The sequence below is a fragment of the Eublepharis macularius genome, chromosome 6, assembly GCF_028583425.1.
Source record: "Eublepharis macularius isolate TG4126 chromosome 6, MPM_Emac_v1.0, whole genome shotgun sequence".
NCBI classification, from domain to species: domain Eukaryota; kingdom Metazoa; phylum Chordata; class Lepidosauria; order Squamata; family Eublepharidae; genus Eublepharis; species Eublepharis macularius.
The window spans coordinates 67,564,621-67,582,222 of record NC_072795.1 but is presented as its reverse complement, the minus strand read 5'-3'; the positions used below and the strand labels follow the sequence as shown (position 1 = coordinate 67,582,222).

The 17,602-nt window shown below is 42.6% G+C and overlaps 2 protein-coding genes across 4 annotated transcripts in view; one reads left to right on the top strand and one right to left on the bottom strand.

Annotated features, from left to right (window-relative positions):
- Positions 1 to 17,602, bottom strand: part of SFXN2 (sideroflexin 2) — a 156,300-nt gene that overhangs the window by 41,226 nt on the left and 97,472 nt on the right. For 2 of the 3 annotated variants that reach the window (XM_054982320.1, XM_054982315.1), the window contains exon 1: positions 4,728 to 5,106. The exons of the other annotated variant lie outside the window; for it this stretch is intronic. Coding sequence is in view for 1 of the 2 variants with exons in the window: in XM_054982315.1 (XP_054838290.1) it covers positions 4,728 to 4,759 (32 nt within the window). In the remaining variant the exon portion in view is untranslated. Of the gene's footprint in view, positions 1 to 4,727; positions 5,107 to 17,602 lie in introns of those variants that run through there. 3 annotated transcript variants of the gene reach the window in all.
- The window catches only part of ARL3 (ADP ribosylation factor like GTPase 3), a 58,118-nt gene that overhangs the window by 8,420 nt on the left and 32,096 nt on the right, over positions 1 to 17,602 (top strand). The window contains exons 2-3 of the mRNA XM_054982323.1: positions 13,112 to 13,255; positions 17,218 to 17,334. Of these exons, the coding sequence (XP_054838298.1) occupies positions 13,112 to 13,255; positions 17,218 to 17,334 (261 nt within the window). The remainder of the gene's footprint in view (positions 1 to 13,111; positions 13,256 to 17,217; positions 17,335 to 17,602) is intronic.

The window sequence follows — 17,602 nt, the reverse complement described above, 5'->3', positions numbered from 1 at the left end:
TCTCAGGCTCCAGTGTATCATCTTTTACAGTAACCTGTTTCCCAAAGAGAATTATTACTATAGGTTTTTCTTACTTGAAGCAAATATTTTTAATATATTGGCTTTACATTTTCCAGGCTGTTAAGATAGCATGTCTTGGTCCCCTAGATTTTGGCTTGTAAGAAAACACTGTTGCTTACTGTCATTACTTCTGTCCTTCCCCACTCCCTTCAGAATATTTTACGTTACAAGTAAAATCAGTCATATTTTAGGAAGTAAATGTTTTAAACCCTTAACAAAAGACAGACAATATAAATATTTTATTCAGTTTCCTGCTAAGCCAGCAAGGATCACTTAATGCCATACCAGCTCATGTGCTTATTAGAGCAAACATTTAAAAATGAATGTTGCTGTCTTTCACAATTGTATTTGAACAGATTTCTTAACATCTCACTAGTATTTCTGTATGATGTTTTCACTAGGGAAAAACCCCTACTTCTGACCTGAATAGATGTAGGATAAACTTAACTATAGCCTTTGTGTTTAAATTGTACTACATTTTAACAGCACACCGGAGCCTTAAAGTATATATGTAAGTAGAGCTACTAAAGTGGAAACCACCTTGATGTTGATTTGTTTTTCTTCTTGTTTCCTCAGTCAAACTATTTATACCACAGTCTTTATACCCTTTGCTGTGGGCTAGCCCTGATAGTCCTACAGACAGCAACATGAAAATAGCAATCCCTTGAGTAGAATAGGGACTGATTATGATTTAATTTGTCAGCTCTACTTGTTGATAAACTCATTCTTGTAATGTATGGGCTATGGGGTACATAAATGACTATTTGTAAATTATTTCTGTGCATTTATGGCGTTTTTGTCTGTTGGCATTTACAACATTCTTAATCTGGCTCTGCTCTGGTGCTGTGTTGTTCTGCTTTAGTCAAATGATTGTGCACAAAAGATTAAGAGTTCAAAATTCCACACTGTAGTCTAAGCAACTAAGCATGATCCATAAACTCGCTGTCACTAGCTTAGACAGGATCACCAAAATGACAGTTTTTTGTGTTTGCCATTAAGAAAGTGTTTTTCAGAATCTATGCTACACCCTTCAGTGTGTCTTAACGGGGAGTCTGTTTGTGCCTCTCTGCTCAAACTGTAATTTATATTTATTTATTAGGGTAATTTATACCACATAGTTCTCTGCAGTGATTACCCAGAGCAGCTCACAACATTCTCTTCTCCATTTTATCCTTACAAAAGTCCTGTGAGGTAGGTTAGACTGCAAATGCGTGACTGGCCCAGATTATCCAGCAAGCTTCCATGGCAAAGTGGGGATTTGAACCTAGGTGCACCAGATCCTAGTCTGACACTCTTAACTATCATACCACACTGGCTCTCCAGCAGTACTTTCAGAAGTTAAGGACTTCTCTTTTGTACTGTCCACAGGATAACATGGCATTTACTTTGGTGTGCTTGTACTTGCTGATGTAAAGTATCTTACTGCTGAAGTCTGAGAGAGTAGGTGCAGATACACCTGAGTCATTAATCAGCAGGGCTAAAAGAAAAATGACAAGGAATCTTTGTTTCAAAAAACTGCTGTCCTTTTGAACTTGTTAACTATTATGCAATTAGTACTAGCACTGCAATTATTAACAGAGTTTACACACATTAACGAGCTTCCAATGTAAGGTGCAAAAACATTTATTGACAAATGTTAGCCATTTATTGACAGCTAAGCTTGTCTTTATCTATGTTGTGTATATATTTGAGAATGAACAGACAGGAATTGCAGGCATTTGGGTAATCATCTTAAACTGCCATCCTAGGTGCACAGCCTGAAGAATTATGCTGTGAATTGCAGCATCTGTTTGCAGTCCCTTTTGGAGAACAGTCTGTCTGTCCTTACATATTAAAACTGCCACAGTAAGAGCTAGTTCTGACCTGCATGATATCAAAACTGTTTTATTTTATAAAACTAGATTCCTGCTAAAAGCTAATAATTTAAACACTAGATAAATGGGGGGAAAGCAAGAAGATGGAAAGGATAAGTGTTTTTTTTTTTGCTGAGGATGTATTTGCATGACCATTGCAACCCAAACTGACCTTCCAGCCATATCAGCCTGTAGCAGTCCAGTCATTACTATGCACAGGATGCTACCCCCAAACATTTTTGAGTGGTTTGTGGTAGCATGCCAATAGATTGTGTGTATTAAGTTCAGCATGTAGTGCATATACATGATTGCCCTACATGTTGACGTGGCTGGAAGCCAGCATAGTCCAAATGGTATATGACCAGGCCCTGATGGTGTATACTAGGTTGGATATCTTAAGTATTTACTATTACTTACTGCCCAACTATGCATTACAGAGTCCTTGGGTTGTGTCTGCATTCACCATTAGAACTTGTCTTAAACCATTTCATTAATTTCTTAACAGCCAATATTGTGTAGTGTTTCAAATGTCAGACTAGGAGTGGCAAGACCATGGTTCAAATCTCCTTTTAGCCCTCATTCCTTGACCTTTGGCCAATCACGCTTAGCCTTACCTACTTCACACAGTTGTGAGGATAAAATGGAAGAGGGGAGAAATATGTGCTGCCCTGTGATCCTTCAAGGAGAGGCAGAATAAAAATGTGATAGACATTTCTCAGCTTTGAGCATGGTGTGTTGTGGGTGAAAATTGCTGTCTATCTGCACTATTCTATCAAACAATAGGGAGACTGCAACCGAGAAATCAGAAGGAGATTGAGACTTGTAAAGGCAGCCATGAAGGAACTAGAAAAGATTCTTAAGTATAAGGAAGTGTTGCTGGAGATTGAGATCAAGATGATTCTTACAGAGCAATCCTATGAAAAGTTACACCAGTCTAAGCCCATTGAACTCAATGGGCTTAGACTGGTGTAACTCTGCTTAGGATTGCACCGATAGTGTAGTATTCTCCAAAACTATGTTTGGATGTGAAATCTGGCAAGAAGAGAGTTGATTCATTTGAAATGTGATATTGAAGGAGAGTTTTACAGATGCCATGGACACACCTCCCCAATAAACCCAAAACAAATAAGTGGGGTCTAGATCAAATCAAGCCTGAATTATCCCTAGAAGCTAAAATGACTAAACTGAGGCTATTGTACTTTGGTCACATCATGAGAAGACAAGATTCCCTGCGCAAGACAGTAATGCTAGAAAAAACTGAAGGCAGTAGGAAAAGAGGGAGACCCCAAATGAGATGGATAGCCATGATCTTCAGTTTGCAAGACCTGAACAAGGCTGTTAATGATAGATGTTTTGGTGGTCATTATTTCGTAGGATTGCGATAAGCTGACTTGAGAGCACATAAGACACACACATATTTGCACTCTCCAAGTACCATGTCAAACAAGTTTTCTTACTGCTCACTCCTTCTGTTTTAGCCCAACAACTTGTGTGTGCATGACAACTCAGACTGTTTTGTCTTCCAGCAAAATAGTTCAGTTAAAAGAAAATTGGTAGAATGGAATGTTTATCACATTGTGGTATCAGAAGTGTGTCAGGATGATCCAAGCAAGGCAGAATTAGAGTCTTAACATTTTTCTGTTTAAGCAAAATGAGACTGCCACAAGATACAGAAATCGAAAGACACAAACTTTAAAGAGAATCAGATCTCTGTGCTAGGATATAAATTTGAGTAATTTGATCTTTACATCCCATTTGCTGAGAATGGCAAGTCTCTAAGAAAATTCCTCATCCTTACGGACCTGCACCTGCACTTTAGGCTCCTTGTCTCTGCTTGTCTGTGTGTCTGTTTTCTGTTTCCATCAGGTTTGAATCCAGAGAGACTTTGGTTGGGAACCCTGCACAAGAACTCCAGTTCTGACATGCCTTCAAGATGGGGCAGGCTATATATTATTTAGCAGGATATCACTTAATGTGATGTGATGTCACAGAAGTTGCCTGGCTCAGAGCTATCATTAGAATACGATGTTGTGGATTCGTTGCTGAGACCATTGACCAGTATATTAGCTAGCTGTTTGATAAGGAAACCAGCTAAGAGAGATAAGACTGAGAAGCCTGATAACCGTGGAAAGTAATGGAAGGCTGCTATTTATATTACGTTAGTACTTTAAAAGAAAAGGCAACCTGAATTATTTTGTACTTAAATACTCAAGCAGTTCTCCCTTCCAAACATAGTGGCTCTTCCTGAAGCTATTTGAAAGTCCCTGGTAACATAATTCCTACAGCTTGAATATGGTTAATGTTATTTTGTCAGATGTTGTTAAATTATCATTTGAATCAAATAGTAGAAAGCCAACATTTGAAAATAAGTTGTCAACACTCAAATGTCACCCTGTATCTATTTCAGTTTCAGTTCTGGAACAATCCCGTTTCATTACTAGTTTGTTCCCAGCTCAGAACTGACCCGTTTGGGGTTTTTTCTTTTGGTCCAGTGCACACTCTTTGGCTGCACATGCTCAAACACATGCTGTTCTTTTCAGGATGGGTAAATGAGACTCTGGGGCAGCTATTTTTGTGCTTAACCAAAAACAGCATCAACCATTAGTCCCTCTCCTAGTCTAAACAATTGATCCACTGAGTTATCCCTCAAAGCACTATAATACAAACACACACAACAACGGACCCATAGAAAGCGAGTGTCAGCAGGTAGATCAGTGGCAGCGGGGTGTTCCCAAGTAGGAGAGCACTGCAACAAGGGCAAAAATTATCCTGCTTCATGTTCACTTTTTTTTAATAGTCCCAGTAACTCATTACCTTTGCATTTTGCTGTTGCTTGTTGGTTTCATGTTTCCTTGTTCTTTGTTCCCACAATAAGGGGTGAATCCAAATCCTTCCTTTTGATGCTCAGTGTTCCTCTGCAAAACAGGGTGTTCTCGCTACCGAACTTCTCCATTGCCCGAGTGTAAGTGGGCAGGCAGACAGAATCTTACGCTGAATTCTGCCCCCCAACAGACCTATATTTTCCCCATAAGTTTTCCTTTTGCTGTGAGGGCAGGCACGATTGTTTTTGAAAGAGCAGAGTAGTTGAAAGGTACACAGTATGTGGGGGAACAATCCTAAACAGGTCTACTCAGATGTAAGTGCCATGTTATTCAACAGTGCTTACTTCCAGTGAAGTAAGCGCAGTGAAGTGTCTTTTGAATTGCAGCCTGTGATTGAAGTCAGTAGCTGGTTTCAGAGCTGGTAAGCAGGGAAGGGAGGGGGCTCCCCTTATGAAGACCTGATTGGTGGTGGGAGGGGGTGATGCACTCAAGCGCATTGGTCTCAGTCCCTCTTCCCACCAACAGAGTTAATTAATAACGTAAGGTCTCTCTCCTCTTGAGATCTGATTGGCACTGTTCAGGAAAACAAGCTTCTGAGCTGCCCTGTGAGGTGAGCCTGCCCACTGCCAAAGGTATCAAGCCAAAACACACAGACTTTTTTTTAGTGGGAGGGACTTGTTTCCGTTTAGTTTCCCGGTTTGGGTTCAGCATTCTGGAAGCTGCTTTAATAAGTGAGTTCTATGTGTAATTCTGGCTCGTTTTTTCTGTTATGCACATCCCTAATACCTAATATGAAAAACCTATTTCTCTAAATGAGTATCTGGTTCTGAGAAAGAGAGCCGTATCATAGGTTTTCTCTCAAATTCAGCCTAGATCAGAAACTGCTTGATGACAACCTTTCTTACTGCTTGGAGAGTCAGTTTGGTGTAGTGGTTGCAAGTGGCAGGACTTTAATCTGGGGAACCAGGCTTGATTCCACTCTCCTCCACTTGAAGCCAGCTGGGCGACCTTGGATCAGTCACAGCTCTCCCAGAGCTCTCTCAGCCCCACTCACCTCACAGGGTGTCTCTTGTGGGGAGAGGAAGGGAAGGTGATTGTAAGCCGCTCCAAGACTTTTTCAGGTAGTAAAGGGTAGAGTATAAAACCAACTCCTCCTCCTTCTTCAACCACCTCTGTCTTCGGGGAACCCTTTCTTCATCAACTTATCTGGTGAGGAAGCCCTATTCGTCCACCACAGAATCTTTACATGTGGCAGCGGCTCTTGTGGTATGTTAGTGTATACAGCCAGATCACTCAGGGTGCTGGCCAGACCTGCTGGACCTTGTTATTGCCCTGCACATACTGAGGGTGTATCCCTAGGACACACTCAGCACATCAGGAGAAAATCAGTACTGAGTAGATTCCATGGAGGTTGTCAGACAGTAACATCTTCTCACTGAGAAATCCTTGAAAAGCTTCTAAGGAATCAACAGAACACTGTTTGGAAAATACTGCTGTAGATGATCTGTGTCTTTCTTTGATCTAAATTGCTAATGCTGCAGTTCCTCTTTCAAGGAAAAGCTCAAAGTCTTTGCCTTAAGCTTCATAAAAGGTCCTGAACAGGAGCATGAATGGCATGAAGGGTAAAGGTAGAATGGAAAGAATGCCTTGCCTTCATTAAGCATAACAAATGTAGCTGAAAGTACTGGGATTGGATGGATAGTTATAAGGCATTAGATGGATTACTAGTAATTTGAATATTGTTACCATTTAATACTTTCCTGTATTATGAAAAATTATTAGTTTATATCCAATGCATAGTCTAGCACCTATATCAATACTGTTTCTGATAGATTATTTCAATTATTATTGTTGTTGCTATTGCTATTGTTTTATATTCTGCTTTCTCATTTGAAATCTAACCTGGATTATATATTGCAAGTGAATATGATATAATCAATAGCAAAAATACAATATGATCAACAGTTAAGACATTCAATGAAAACAGATACAATAGGGCATGGTAGCCGCAAATTTGAAAACTAGCATAAAGCCAAACACATAGATGAAACCTTTCTGAATAAAAGCATAAGTAATTAACATAACATCTCTAGCAACATTGAACTACCCAATAGGAGCATATCTACATCAGCAGATAGTACCCAATAGCCTAGTCTATAGTCCATGTTCCTTACCAAAGTATCTTTTTGAGCTATTTCTTAAGATCCAGCTCTATAAGTAGAAAGCCTTTCTGAATAATTCAGTCTTGCATCAGTTGTGGAAAGCTTTCCTGACCTCCTCAGGCAGGCCATTCCACAAGTTGCAGACTACCACAGAGAAAGTGCATGTATGGGGAGTTGTTGATTTAGCCCAGGTGCAGGGTGGTATCTGCAGAAGGCCCTGTTCAGATGAGCGAAGCTACTGTGGTGGAACATAGGAAGAGAGGTGGTTGCGCAGATATGAGGGGCCTAGCCCGTGAAAGGCTTTGAATTAATTGTCATGATCTTGAATTGAGTGTGGTAACTGATGGGTAGCCAATGAAGTGACTGCAGAATGGGAGTGATATGCATGCTCTGTCTTAGCTCCTGAAAGTAAACGAGCGGCAGCATTTTGCACCAGCTGGCGTCTCCCAGTTGACTCTGAGGTGAGAGCTATGTAGATTGAATTACAGTAGTATAGATGGGCCGGTGCCAGAGTTTCTGGCGCCTGAGGCCGGGGGCAGCTTCAGGGCAGTTGCTGCCCACCCCCCACGCGCACCTGGTCTGCGTGATGATGTCACTGTGTGTGATGTCATCATGCAGCATGCTGCTGCAAGCCGGCCCCAGCTGTGTGCAGGCGGCGGCGGCAGCACGGGGCAACTGAGTGGGAGGGCTGGGAGACTGCCCACTCAGACTGCCCCACGCTGCCACTGCCAGCATGTGCTCCCGCCTGGGCACAGCAGCTGCTGGCCAGGTACGGCAGAAAAGAGAGGGCCAGGTACGGCAGGCAGCCGGGGCAGCACACAGGCGGCTTCTCAGACCTCCCACTGCCACCACCAGCTCCGCAGCATGCGCCCCTGCCCCCAGCGGCCCCTCCGGCGCCTCAGCGCTCGAGGCAGCTGCCAGACCCGCCTCCATGGACGTGCTGGCCCTGATATCTAGGTGGCCAGATCAGCTGTGTTGAGGTGGGGGCTATCTTCCAGACTAGTCTAAGTTGTGATAAGGCATTTTTGCTGCTATAGAAACATAGGACTGGAAGGGACCTCTAGGGTCATCTAGTCCAACCCCTGCACAATGCAGGAAATTTACAACTACCACCCCACACCCAGTGGCCCTTGCTCCATGCCCAGAAGATGGCAAAATACTGTCAGGATCCGTAGCCAAACTGGCCTGGGGAAAATTGCTACCTGACCCCAAGGTGGCAATTGGCATTACCCTGGGCATGTAAGAAGGGGCCACGAGAACTAAGCACTGATGTAACCCTATGACGTTCCTTCATCCTTAAGCCACAGAAAAATGGCACCTGAGACATTTTTTAAAATCTAAAATTAACTATTTTATTTATTTTAGAAGAGAGAGGTCAGGTGAAATCAAGGGTTGAACATTCATAAGGTAATTCAACACACACACATCACAGGTATAATCAGAATATTCACAGACTTCAGTTCTTAGTTTCTTTACAAATAGTTAAAGGCTTCTATTTTGAGGCTGTGGTTCCCTTGCATTTCCCCAAGCTCTCTAGTATACTTTCTTTCAGTATTCTGCCTCTTCTGGAGTTAGGAATGCTGGTACCCACTTCCTAGTACCCCAATCCCCTTTTCTCCACACACCAGTTCTTCCCTTCAGTCCTTAACTGAATCTGACCGTTTCCACAGTTTCCAACCACACCCAGCCAGGGATCTCTTCACTCTCTAGAGCTACTTCCCTGCTTGACTGGGTAGGAAAATCTTCTCTGTTCAGAAGATCTATTATCCCCTTTTCCTTGTCCTGTTTGGGAGTTTGCACTCACTTCCCAAATCTCCTTGCCAACTTCCCCCAATTCTTCTGTCAGTGTTAAAACTGCTCTCACTGTTAAGACTGACTCTCCATACTGGATTCCACTCTCTTTCAAGCTCATGCTACCCAATCAGATCCCTTGGAGTAGCCTGTCACTCAACTCTCTGATTCTGTGAGAGGTTGACCCTTGATAGTCGTGCATCACAGCTGCTGCATTTAGTGGCTTCTCTAGTAGCAGTGCTGGATCCAGTATAACCCCTAGGCTTTTCACTGAGTCAACCAGGGTCATTTGGACCCCATCAAAGGTCAGAAGCACAATATCCTTCAAGATCTCTGCTTTTCCAACCACCATCACTTCCATCTTGCCTGGGTTCAATTTCAATTTGTTTGCTTTCAGCTATTTGACAACAGCTGTCAAGCAGCAACTTAGCAAGTCTACTGCATCACTAGGGGATTTGAGTGGTGAGATATAGAAATCCTAAATTACGTTCTTGTAAGGCAATTGAAGTCAATAAGCTTAGAAGGGTGTAATTCTCCTTAGGATTGCAATGTAAACATAACTTAAAATACCCCATTTTGATATGCTTTAGTTTTCATTTACTAAGATACATGGTTTTGAGAATTTTAGTGTCAGTATGTATGGAGGAGGTAGAAGCAAGATCTGGGAAGGAGTATGTAATACCTGCAGTTATCACAGATTACTGGCCAAGCTAGAACTAGAAATCCAGGTATTTTAGTTGATCTTTATTATAGCCATATAAGAAAGCTCAACATACAGCTGAAACATATTTAGTACCCAGCATGCCCCTCCAGCTGATACTTCTTTCATAACAGCACAGGTGTTTAAACTTTGGCATCACCGATGCACACCATTATTTCTAGCATTTTTGCATTGCAAATAAATTCACAGGCATATTCTGTTTCCAGACCTTGAAAAGGACTCTTGGCTTGAGGGTCTGAAATATGCTAAACTTTTCTAAATTACACAATGCAGGGAATTGGGATGTTTGCAAGAGCTAAATCCAGAAAATGCTGATTTGTGAATGTCTCATTTGCTCAGAATAGTTCAGAGGATAAATACAAAAGGATTTGGATAATCAGAATCCTTCCTAGGTAAGGAATCCATGCTGTGGCTTGTAGTAACTAGGAGTCAAGATGAGAGAGTGATATTGATTACAAGGTTTTATATAAGGGGTGGGGTTGCCTGGTTCATTCAGCATCTTGGCTGAAATTCAGTTCTCTTGAAATGCAACATGTTGATGTGAATGATGTGGCTCCATTTTTTTTCATATGTTGATACTGGCATTCATAGTGGTTCCTAACAGTAGGGGGAGCTGCATGAGGTACCAAGATTCAGTTTTCCGGCTTCAGATTTACCCGAAACGGGAAAACGATCCAGAATAACCCAAAACCCAAAGCGGCGAGTTCGGGTTTTCGAAAATCGCTTCAGTATGCTTCGAAATGATTCGGAGCGTACTGAAGAGAGATTCCCACCTCCCCCCTGAGACCCCCCTTCCCCTAACCCCACTTACCTTGAAGGCGGGAGCAGGCCTTCTGCCGCCGCAGCCAGCAGGGTGGTGGGGAAGGCTGCAACCGGTGCCTGCGCTACCCGCACCGCCGCTTCGGCCTCTGCGGCAGCAAACACGAGCACCGCTGCCCACACCACTGCTTCGTCCGGCAGGGCTGCAGCAAACGCCGCTGGCGCCACTGCCCACGCCACTGCTTCGGCCTCTGCGGCAGCCAGCAAAGCAGCAGCAAATGCTGCCGCCAGTGCCACCGCTGCCCGCGCACCGCAGAGGCCAAAGTGGTGACTGGCAGGGTGGCAGCGAACACTGCCACCCGCACCGCTGCCACCCGCGCCAACACCAGCATCGCCACCACCGCCGCCGCAGAGGCTGAAGCAGCGGCCAGCAGGGCAGCAGCAAACTCCGACGCCGCCCCCAACGCCACCAGAAGACTGCCCCATGTAAGTGGGGTGGTGGGAGGCTGGGCACCTTTTAAGGCCACGAAGCAATCTGAATTGCTTCGGGAAGCAAATCGGGCCCGGTTCGGGTTTTTTTTTCCAAACTAGGAACCCGAAGCACACACCCCTACTTCAAACTAGAAAAAATAAAAGGGGGATATAAACCCTGACATGTGTACCCTGACATATATGGCCTTTACCATAGTTTGTGGGTTACTAAAAGATGCCTTGAATACATTCATGCATGGGAAAACATTTATTTGTTTGTTTGTACTTTTTCATCTTTTCCCCTCAGTTTACATCTCTAGCAAAAGTTTGCCAGCTCTCTCTGTATAATATTTCTAAATTTTTCTGAAATTTCTAAGTTCATCCTTTCTTGTCTACCATTTCTGTTACAACCCATGACTCAGAATTTCATTCTAACACATATTGATTATTGTAATGTTTTGCATTCCATTGTGTTCCCAATTCTTTGGCACTGTTTTCTTTCATCACACTTCAATAATGTTAAACATTTATAGGCTGGAGCTATAGAATCTCAAATAGGGCAACTTTGTAGAAGGGATTTTTGCTACTTCCGCTCAGCAGCTCTCTACACCCCATAAGAAGCCACCATTCAGACTTGGAGAGCCCTCAAATTGGATAATGTGAAGTACAGAAGCTTCGGGAACTCTGTGTAAGCTTTTCTGCAAGTTTTGTAAGAGACGGGGCAGGCAATTTCAGCCAGTTCCTCTTCCTGCTGCATCCCACATTGTTCTTGAGGGTCTCCCACCTTTCAGGAAGGGCTTTTTGGTGGCTCCATCTACCAAGTGGCATTCAGAAGTTGAACACGGACCAAACCAAATTTATCACCTTTCCTGCACGTTTCCTTATAGTACTGCCCAATTCATTGCCTTTCAAAGATCTGCTGCTGTGTTTAGTTTTAAACAAACATTGCAGTGATTCACCATTTCTTTCTTTGATGTAGCTCAGGCTTTCATTCAGGGTTATTTCTTTACTTGATTATGCTGATGCTATTATTTCTGGGATCCCAATCACTTGTCTTCCTTCATTTCTCAATTTCGTTCTTGTCCCATTATTCCACTTACATGTCACCTCTATTTTTTCTTCATTGGCTACCTTTTCCTGCCTATATCCACAACTACTACTACTTATTACTCTTAAGGTTCTTTGTGATCTTACCCTTTCTGATTTCTCTCTCTTGATTTTTCTTTGTGTGGCTTCTCATTCTTTCTGCTCTTCTCAGTCCGATCATCTGGTAAGGCCTTCTTTTTTCTCAGCACTGTCACTTGGAGTCTTTTGCTTTGACTTCTTCTGCTTTGAACTCTCTTCTTAATAGCCAGCTTTCCTATTCACTTTCCTTTCAGAAACCTATCTTTTCTACTTTGTGTTTTCTTTAATAAATTTTATGCTATTCTAGCTTTTAGTTCCTATTTCCTTCTGTTTCCTTCCTCCTCCTCATTTATGGCTCTTTAAGAGCCAGTTTGGTGTAATCTGAACTCTAATCTGAACTTGGTTTGATTCCTTATTTCTCCACTTAAAGCCAGCTGGGTGACCTTGGGTCAGTCACAGCTCTCTCATAGCTCTCTTAGCCCCACCTACCTCACAGGGTGTCTATTGTGGGGATAATAACAACATTGACTTGTTAACTGCTTTCTGAGTGTGGCACTCATCTGTCCTGAAGAGCAGTATATAAGCATAAGGTTGTTGTTATTTATTATTGTTATTATTATTATGGCCACCTTTACCCTTTTTAATATATTGGTTGATTGTGAGCTTCTGGTTAGGGAATAGTCTTTTAAAATTTTATAGCACCTAATAATTTTAGGCACGTTGTAAATAAAATATGATGAATATTTCTCTTCACTGACTTTTCCTGTTGCTCCCTCTTTATTAAACCTTTTCTAATCTCTGGATCTTATCATGCTCATGCCCCTTCCTCAGTGCTTTCAATGTTTTCTCTTTCTTGGTCCTTCTGTTCATCATATATAATTTTTCCTAGTAAACCTCTTTTCTCTGTGTTTGTGACCCCATTTGCATGGAACTCTTCCCTTTAGATATTTACAGTGCAGTCCTAAGCAAACTTACGCCAGTCTAAGCCCATTGAAATCAATCAGCTTAGACTGGTGTAACTCTGCTTAGGACTGCACTGTTAGCTGGCCGCCTATTTTACACGCATCTCTTGCATTTCTTTTTTGATTTTCTACTTCATTAAAAAAATTATATTGTTGTTAAATTAATTATTGGCTAGATTTAACTTTAATTCTTTTGCTTCTTTATCCAGTGAGTACAACATTTCTTGCTCTCTCCCAAGTTCCTCTTCTTTTGACGGTGAACTTTCAGGCAGAGATCTGTGCATATGATTTATGTATAGTGCCTAATATATTTGAGGTGCTTAATTATAGTGATGCCACCTCTCTAAGTCATACTTAACAAGAAACATCTTTTTGGCTGATGTAGGGTTTGCTTTCAATTCTGCGCAAATTGAAGAGTGCACCGGATCAGGAGGTAAGAATCCTCCTCCTGGGACTGGATAATGCGGGCAAAACTACTCTTTTAAAACAACTAGCATCAGAAGATATCACCCACATCACTCCAACACAGGTAAGGAAGGAGACTTTTGGTTTGCCAGAAATTGCTTGTCCAAGTCAAGTTCATAAATCATGATGTTTGGGAAGAAATAACTGAAGCTACAAAGCAGGATCAAATTGAATGTGTTTTCAGTGAAACTTGGTTCCTTCCAGGTTTGCATTTCCAACTGCACAGTGGAAATGTTTCACAATGGGAATGAGACGGGGGGATTCTTGAGCCAATGCAGTCCCTCCCCCTTTCCTGCCTCAGAAATTAATAATTTCTACTTCCATGGCAAACAATGGTTATGCCCCACCCACCTCACAGGGTGTTTGTTGTGGTGATAATAACAACATATTGTCGAAGGCTTTCACGGCCGGAGAACGATGGTTGTTGTGGGTTTTCCGGGCTGTATTGCCGTGGTCTTGGCATTGTAGTTCCTGACGTTTCGCCAGCAGCTGTGGCTGGCATCTTCAGAGGTGTAGCACCAAAAGACAGAGATCTCTCAGTGTGACACTGAGAGATCTCTGTCTTTTGGTGCTACACCTCTGAAGATGCCAGCCACAGCTGCTGGCGAAACGTCAGGAACTACAATGCCAAGACCACGGCAATACAGCCCGGAAAACCCACAACAACCATCAATAACAACATACTTTGTAAACTGCTCTGAATGAGTGTTAAGTTGCCCTGAAGGGTGGTATAGAAATAGAATGTTGTTGTTGTTGTTGTTGTTGTTCTCTTCCCTCCAAAACAAGATTACCAACCATGATTTAATCCTGGTTTAGAGGGAAGAGAACAAACCATAGGGTTGGTTTAGACAGCACAAAGCCATGGTTTACAGAAAATCACTCAAATCCTGGTTTAACATCAACAAATGCTGTTATATTGCTTTCACTTGAGCCAAGGATCTCTGTAGTCAGGAAGTACATGAAAACAAGTCCAGGAAACAAATCAGGATTAAGCCAGTCTAACTGTGTTCATACATCCCATGAAACCACAAGACTAAAAGTGGAATCCTAAGCAGAGTTATACCGTTCTAAGCCCATTGACTTCAGCGGACTGAAAATGATGCAACTCTGCTTAGAATGGCACTGTAAACCATGTTTGGTTTATGTACTTGGATCTTGGTTTGACAGACCGAGCTAGCCATAGTTAACAAAGTGGCCTACATTCTGATAGTTACAGTAACCATAGTTAGGGAGCAATCTTAAGCAGATCTACTCAGAAGAAAGCTCTGTTTTATTTAGTGAGAAAGTGTTCTTGGGATTGCAGCCTTGGTCTAACTAAATCATAGTTTGACATTTTGCCTTAGCTGAGCCATAGTTTGTGATTTGGACACAGCTGCAAACTATGGTTTGCCATAAAAGAAGGAATGATTCCATTCTAAGCCACACACAAGGGGAGATGGTGAGAAATATTAGGGCACAAGGGATCCCTCAGGCATGTTCCCATTATGACAAACCATGGTTTGTTGCATGGGAAATGTGCCACTGTGTTTTTCAGAGTTCAGATTACACTCCAATTTCAACCCATTGTTGTAAATCCAGAGTAAATAATTTGGTTTGTTGGAAGTGCATTTCTTTTATGGTCATGGGACCAAGAGCACAAGCTGATCTTTCATCTTAAAAAAAATTATTAAACTACTACAAATTGCATATACTGATATACTTTTTGTTCTAGTAATGGCATGCCCAAATTTCTGGGCCTTCTGTGACTCATACCTTGTTCTGCTTTACAGACTGATACTATAAGGTAAAGGTAGTAGACACAAGTTGAATTGGTATCACCTGAAAGAATATTACGTATCTGTATATAGATACATATTTGTATGTCTTATATACTAATAGCAAAGTGGCCCTGATCTGTGTATACTCAGTCTGGAGCCAGGAGCTATGAACAAACAAGTCTGATCTTCCTGCATACCTGAAAAATGTCCCAGGATTGCAGAAGAATCTGAAATCTCAAAAAACTACATTGGGGGTTTAAAAAACCTGAAATGATAAAAGGAGCACCAGATGCCTTCAGTAACTGTTGCTAGGCAAACATAACCGTTTAGCCAGTATTCCAGGCTTGGTTTCTGTCAGTAAAAGGCAAGGGAGGGGGCAAGGCTCTTTCCAGGTCTATTTTGACCTTTGAGGGAGATCACATTGGGGCAGGCCCAGAAGCAACTACCAGATGACTTGATACCACACAATTTGCATGAGTAATCCAGGCCTGGCTGCTTGCTGTTGTTCAACAGCAGTCACCCACAAAACCCAGTGCAGTATAGTGGTTAGAGTTTTAGGGCAGGATCTAGGAGACCTATGTTTGAATCACCACTCTGAAGTGAACGCTCACTGGAAGACTTTGATTCAGTTACATACTCTCAGCCTAACTTACTTTTCAGGGCTGTTCTGAGGATAATATGGAAGCTAGGAGAATGATGTAAACTGCTTCGGGTCGCCATTGTGGAAAAAGGCAATATATAAATGACGTAAATAAATAGTAAATATAGATGAAGATGGGGTGGCAGATAAAAGATAAGTTGTGAAGGAGAGAAGGACGTAGGGAAAGGTGAGCATATGGTGGCTGTCAGGAGGAAGGGAAGCAGAAATAGTGTAGGAAAGAGGATACAAGGTAATGTGAAGTCCTATGCCCCCTCCCTGCAAGTCACTGCAGGTTCCCCATAGGAGAAAAAGCTGGGGGAAGAGGGAAAGCTGAAGATGGGGGCAGACAAAGGTGGATGGGAAGGAGAGAAGGAAGCAGGAAACGCGGGAGTGGCTTTGGTGGGCAGGGAAGGGAAAGAGAACATGCTGGGGGAGGGGAAAATGCCTCCCATTTGTTTTACATATTTTTAAACTTCATTTAGGCTGCAAAGAGGGGGGCATGGCACAGAGTGGTAAGCTGCTGTACTGCAGCCCGAGCTCTGCTCACGAGTCACGACCTGCTCGATCCTGGCGAAAGCTGGGTTCAGATAGCCGGCTCAAGCCTTCCATCCTTCTGAGGTTGGTAAAATGAGTACCCAGTTTCCTGGGGGTAAAATGTAGATGACTGAGGAAGGCAATGGCAAACCACCCCATAACAAAAAGTCTGCCAAGAAAACATCGTGATGCAACGTCACCCATGGGTCAGTAAGGACTCAGTGCTTGCACAGGGGACTACCTTTACCTTTTACCTAGGCCGCAAACACTCAACTAATGAGCTAAGATCAATTGCAGTTCACCACAGTATTATTTCTGCAGTATGCGTGTCCACTAAAACTGTAATGCGTGAAACAGCCTTCAGTCTTCTTTACACACACCTACGCCCAAAGATTTTTTCAAGATTACGGTTTGTCTTGATACAGACCCAAGCAACCGCATCTCAGAGTTGGCCAGTGGGTGGTGCTAGAGGTTGTGTCAGGTTGGCTCTCCTTCCTTCAACTCTAGACGGAGCATATTGCCTTTGAGCTGCTCCCACGCCCCAGAGCAAAGCCCACCCTCAGATTCCAAGCTTAGAGCCAATCCCCTGTATTGTATAGCAGTTCACTGCCAGCCCACACCACATCCTGTTTTTCCAGTTACACACCCCTTTCATTTGGAGCTTTAATTGATGAAATGGGCCCTTCAGAAGTGCAGCTGTTGCTTCTAGTTTTCTCATATCAACTCACATACAGACTTCTGCTTCTCATTAGTCTGCACATTAGGCTCAGCTTTCAAGTGCTGAAGCTCTCTTCTTGCAGGCTTGTGCTTTCTTCTTATCTACATTGTTCCGTCACCTCCCACTGCGCCCTTCTTTCTAGTTATGAGCTGCAACATATATCTTTATAGCTTTGACAGAAGCAGACCCTGATCCACGCAAGGCTGTTGTATCCTTCACCTTGCCCACAGCCAATCCATCTGAATAGCAACACAGGCCCTTATCTTGTTAGGGTTTCCAGACATGTGATATATAAGCTGTGAATGGTGTGTGCCTGTGAATCAGCGGTCAGCCATCAAGTTAACACTAACTGTGCTTTACTGTTTGCTTTGCTGCAGGGTTTTAACATTAAAAGCGTGCAGTCACAAGGTTTCAAGCTGAATGTATGGGACATTGGGGGACAGAGAAAGATCAGACCATATTGGAGGAATTATTTTGAGAATACCGATATCCTGGTAAGTACGGGCTAGTGCTGAGTGCTGCTTTAAATAATACATTGCCTTTAACAGTTAAGTAATGCTGCACTCTTAATCGCTATCAAAGCCATCTGTTTTACAGTAGCCAGTCAGTCTGAACACTAGTGCAAATCCATTGTGCATATTAAGAATTATGAAATCTACAGAAACATTTATTTTTAACTGGTCTCTCGACTCATGCTGTGTGACAGTTCTGTTAGGTGTAGCCGCTCCTTTCAAATAGCTTGGTGTTTTGGTCTGAAAAGCA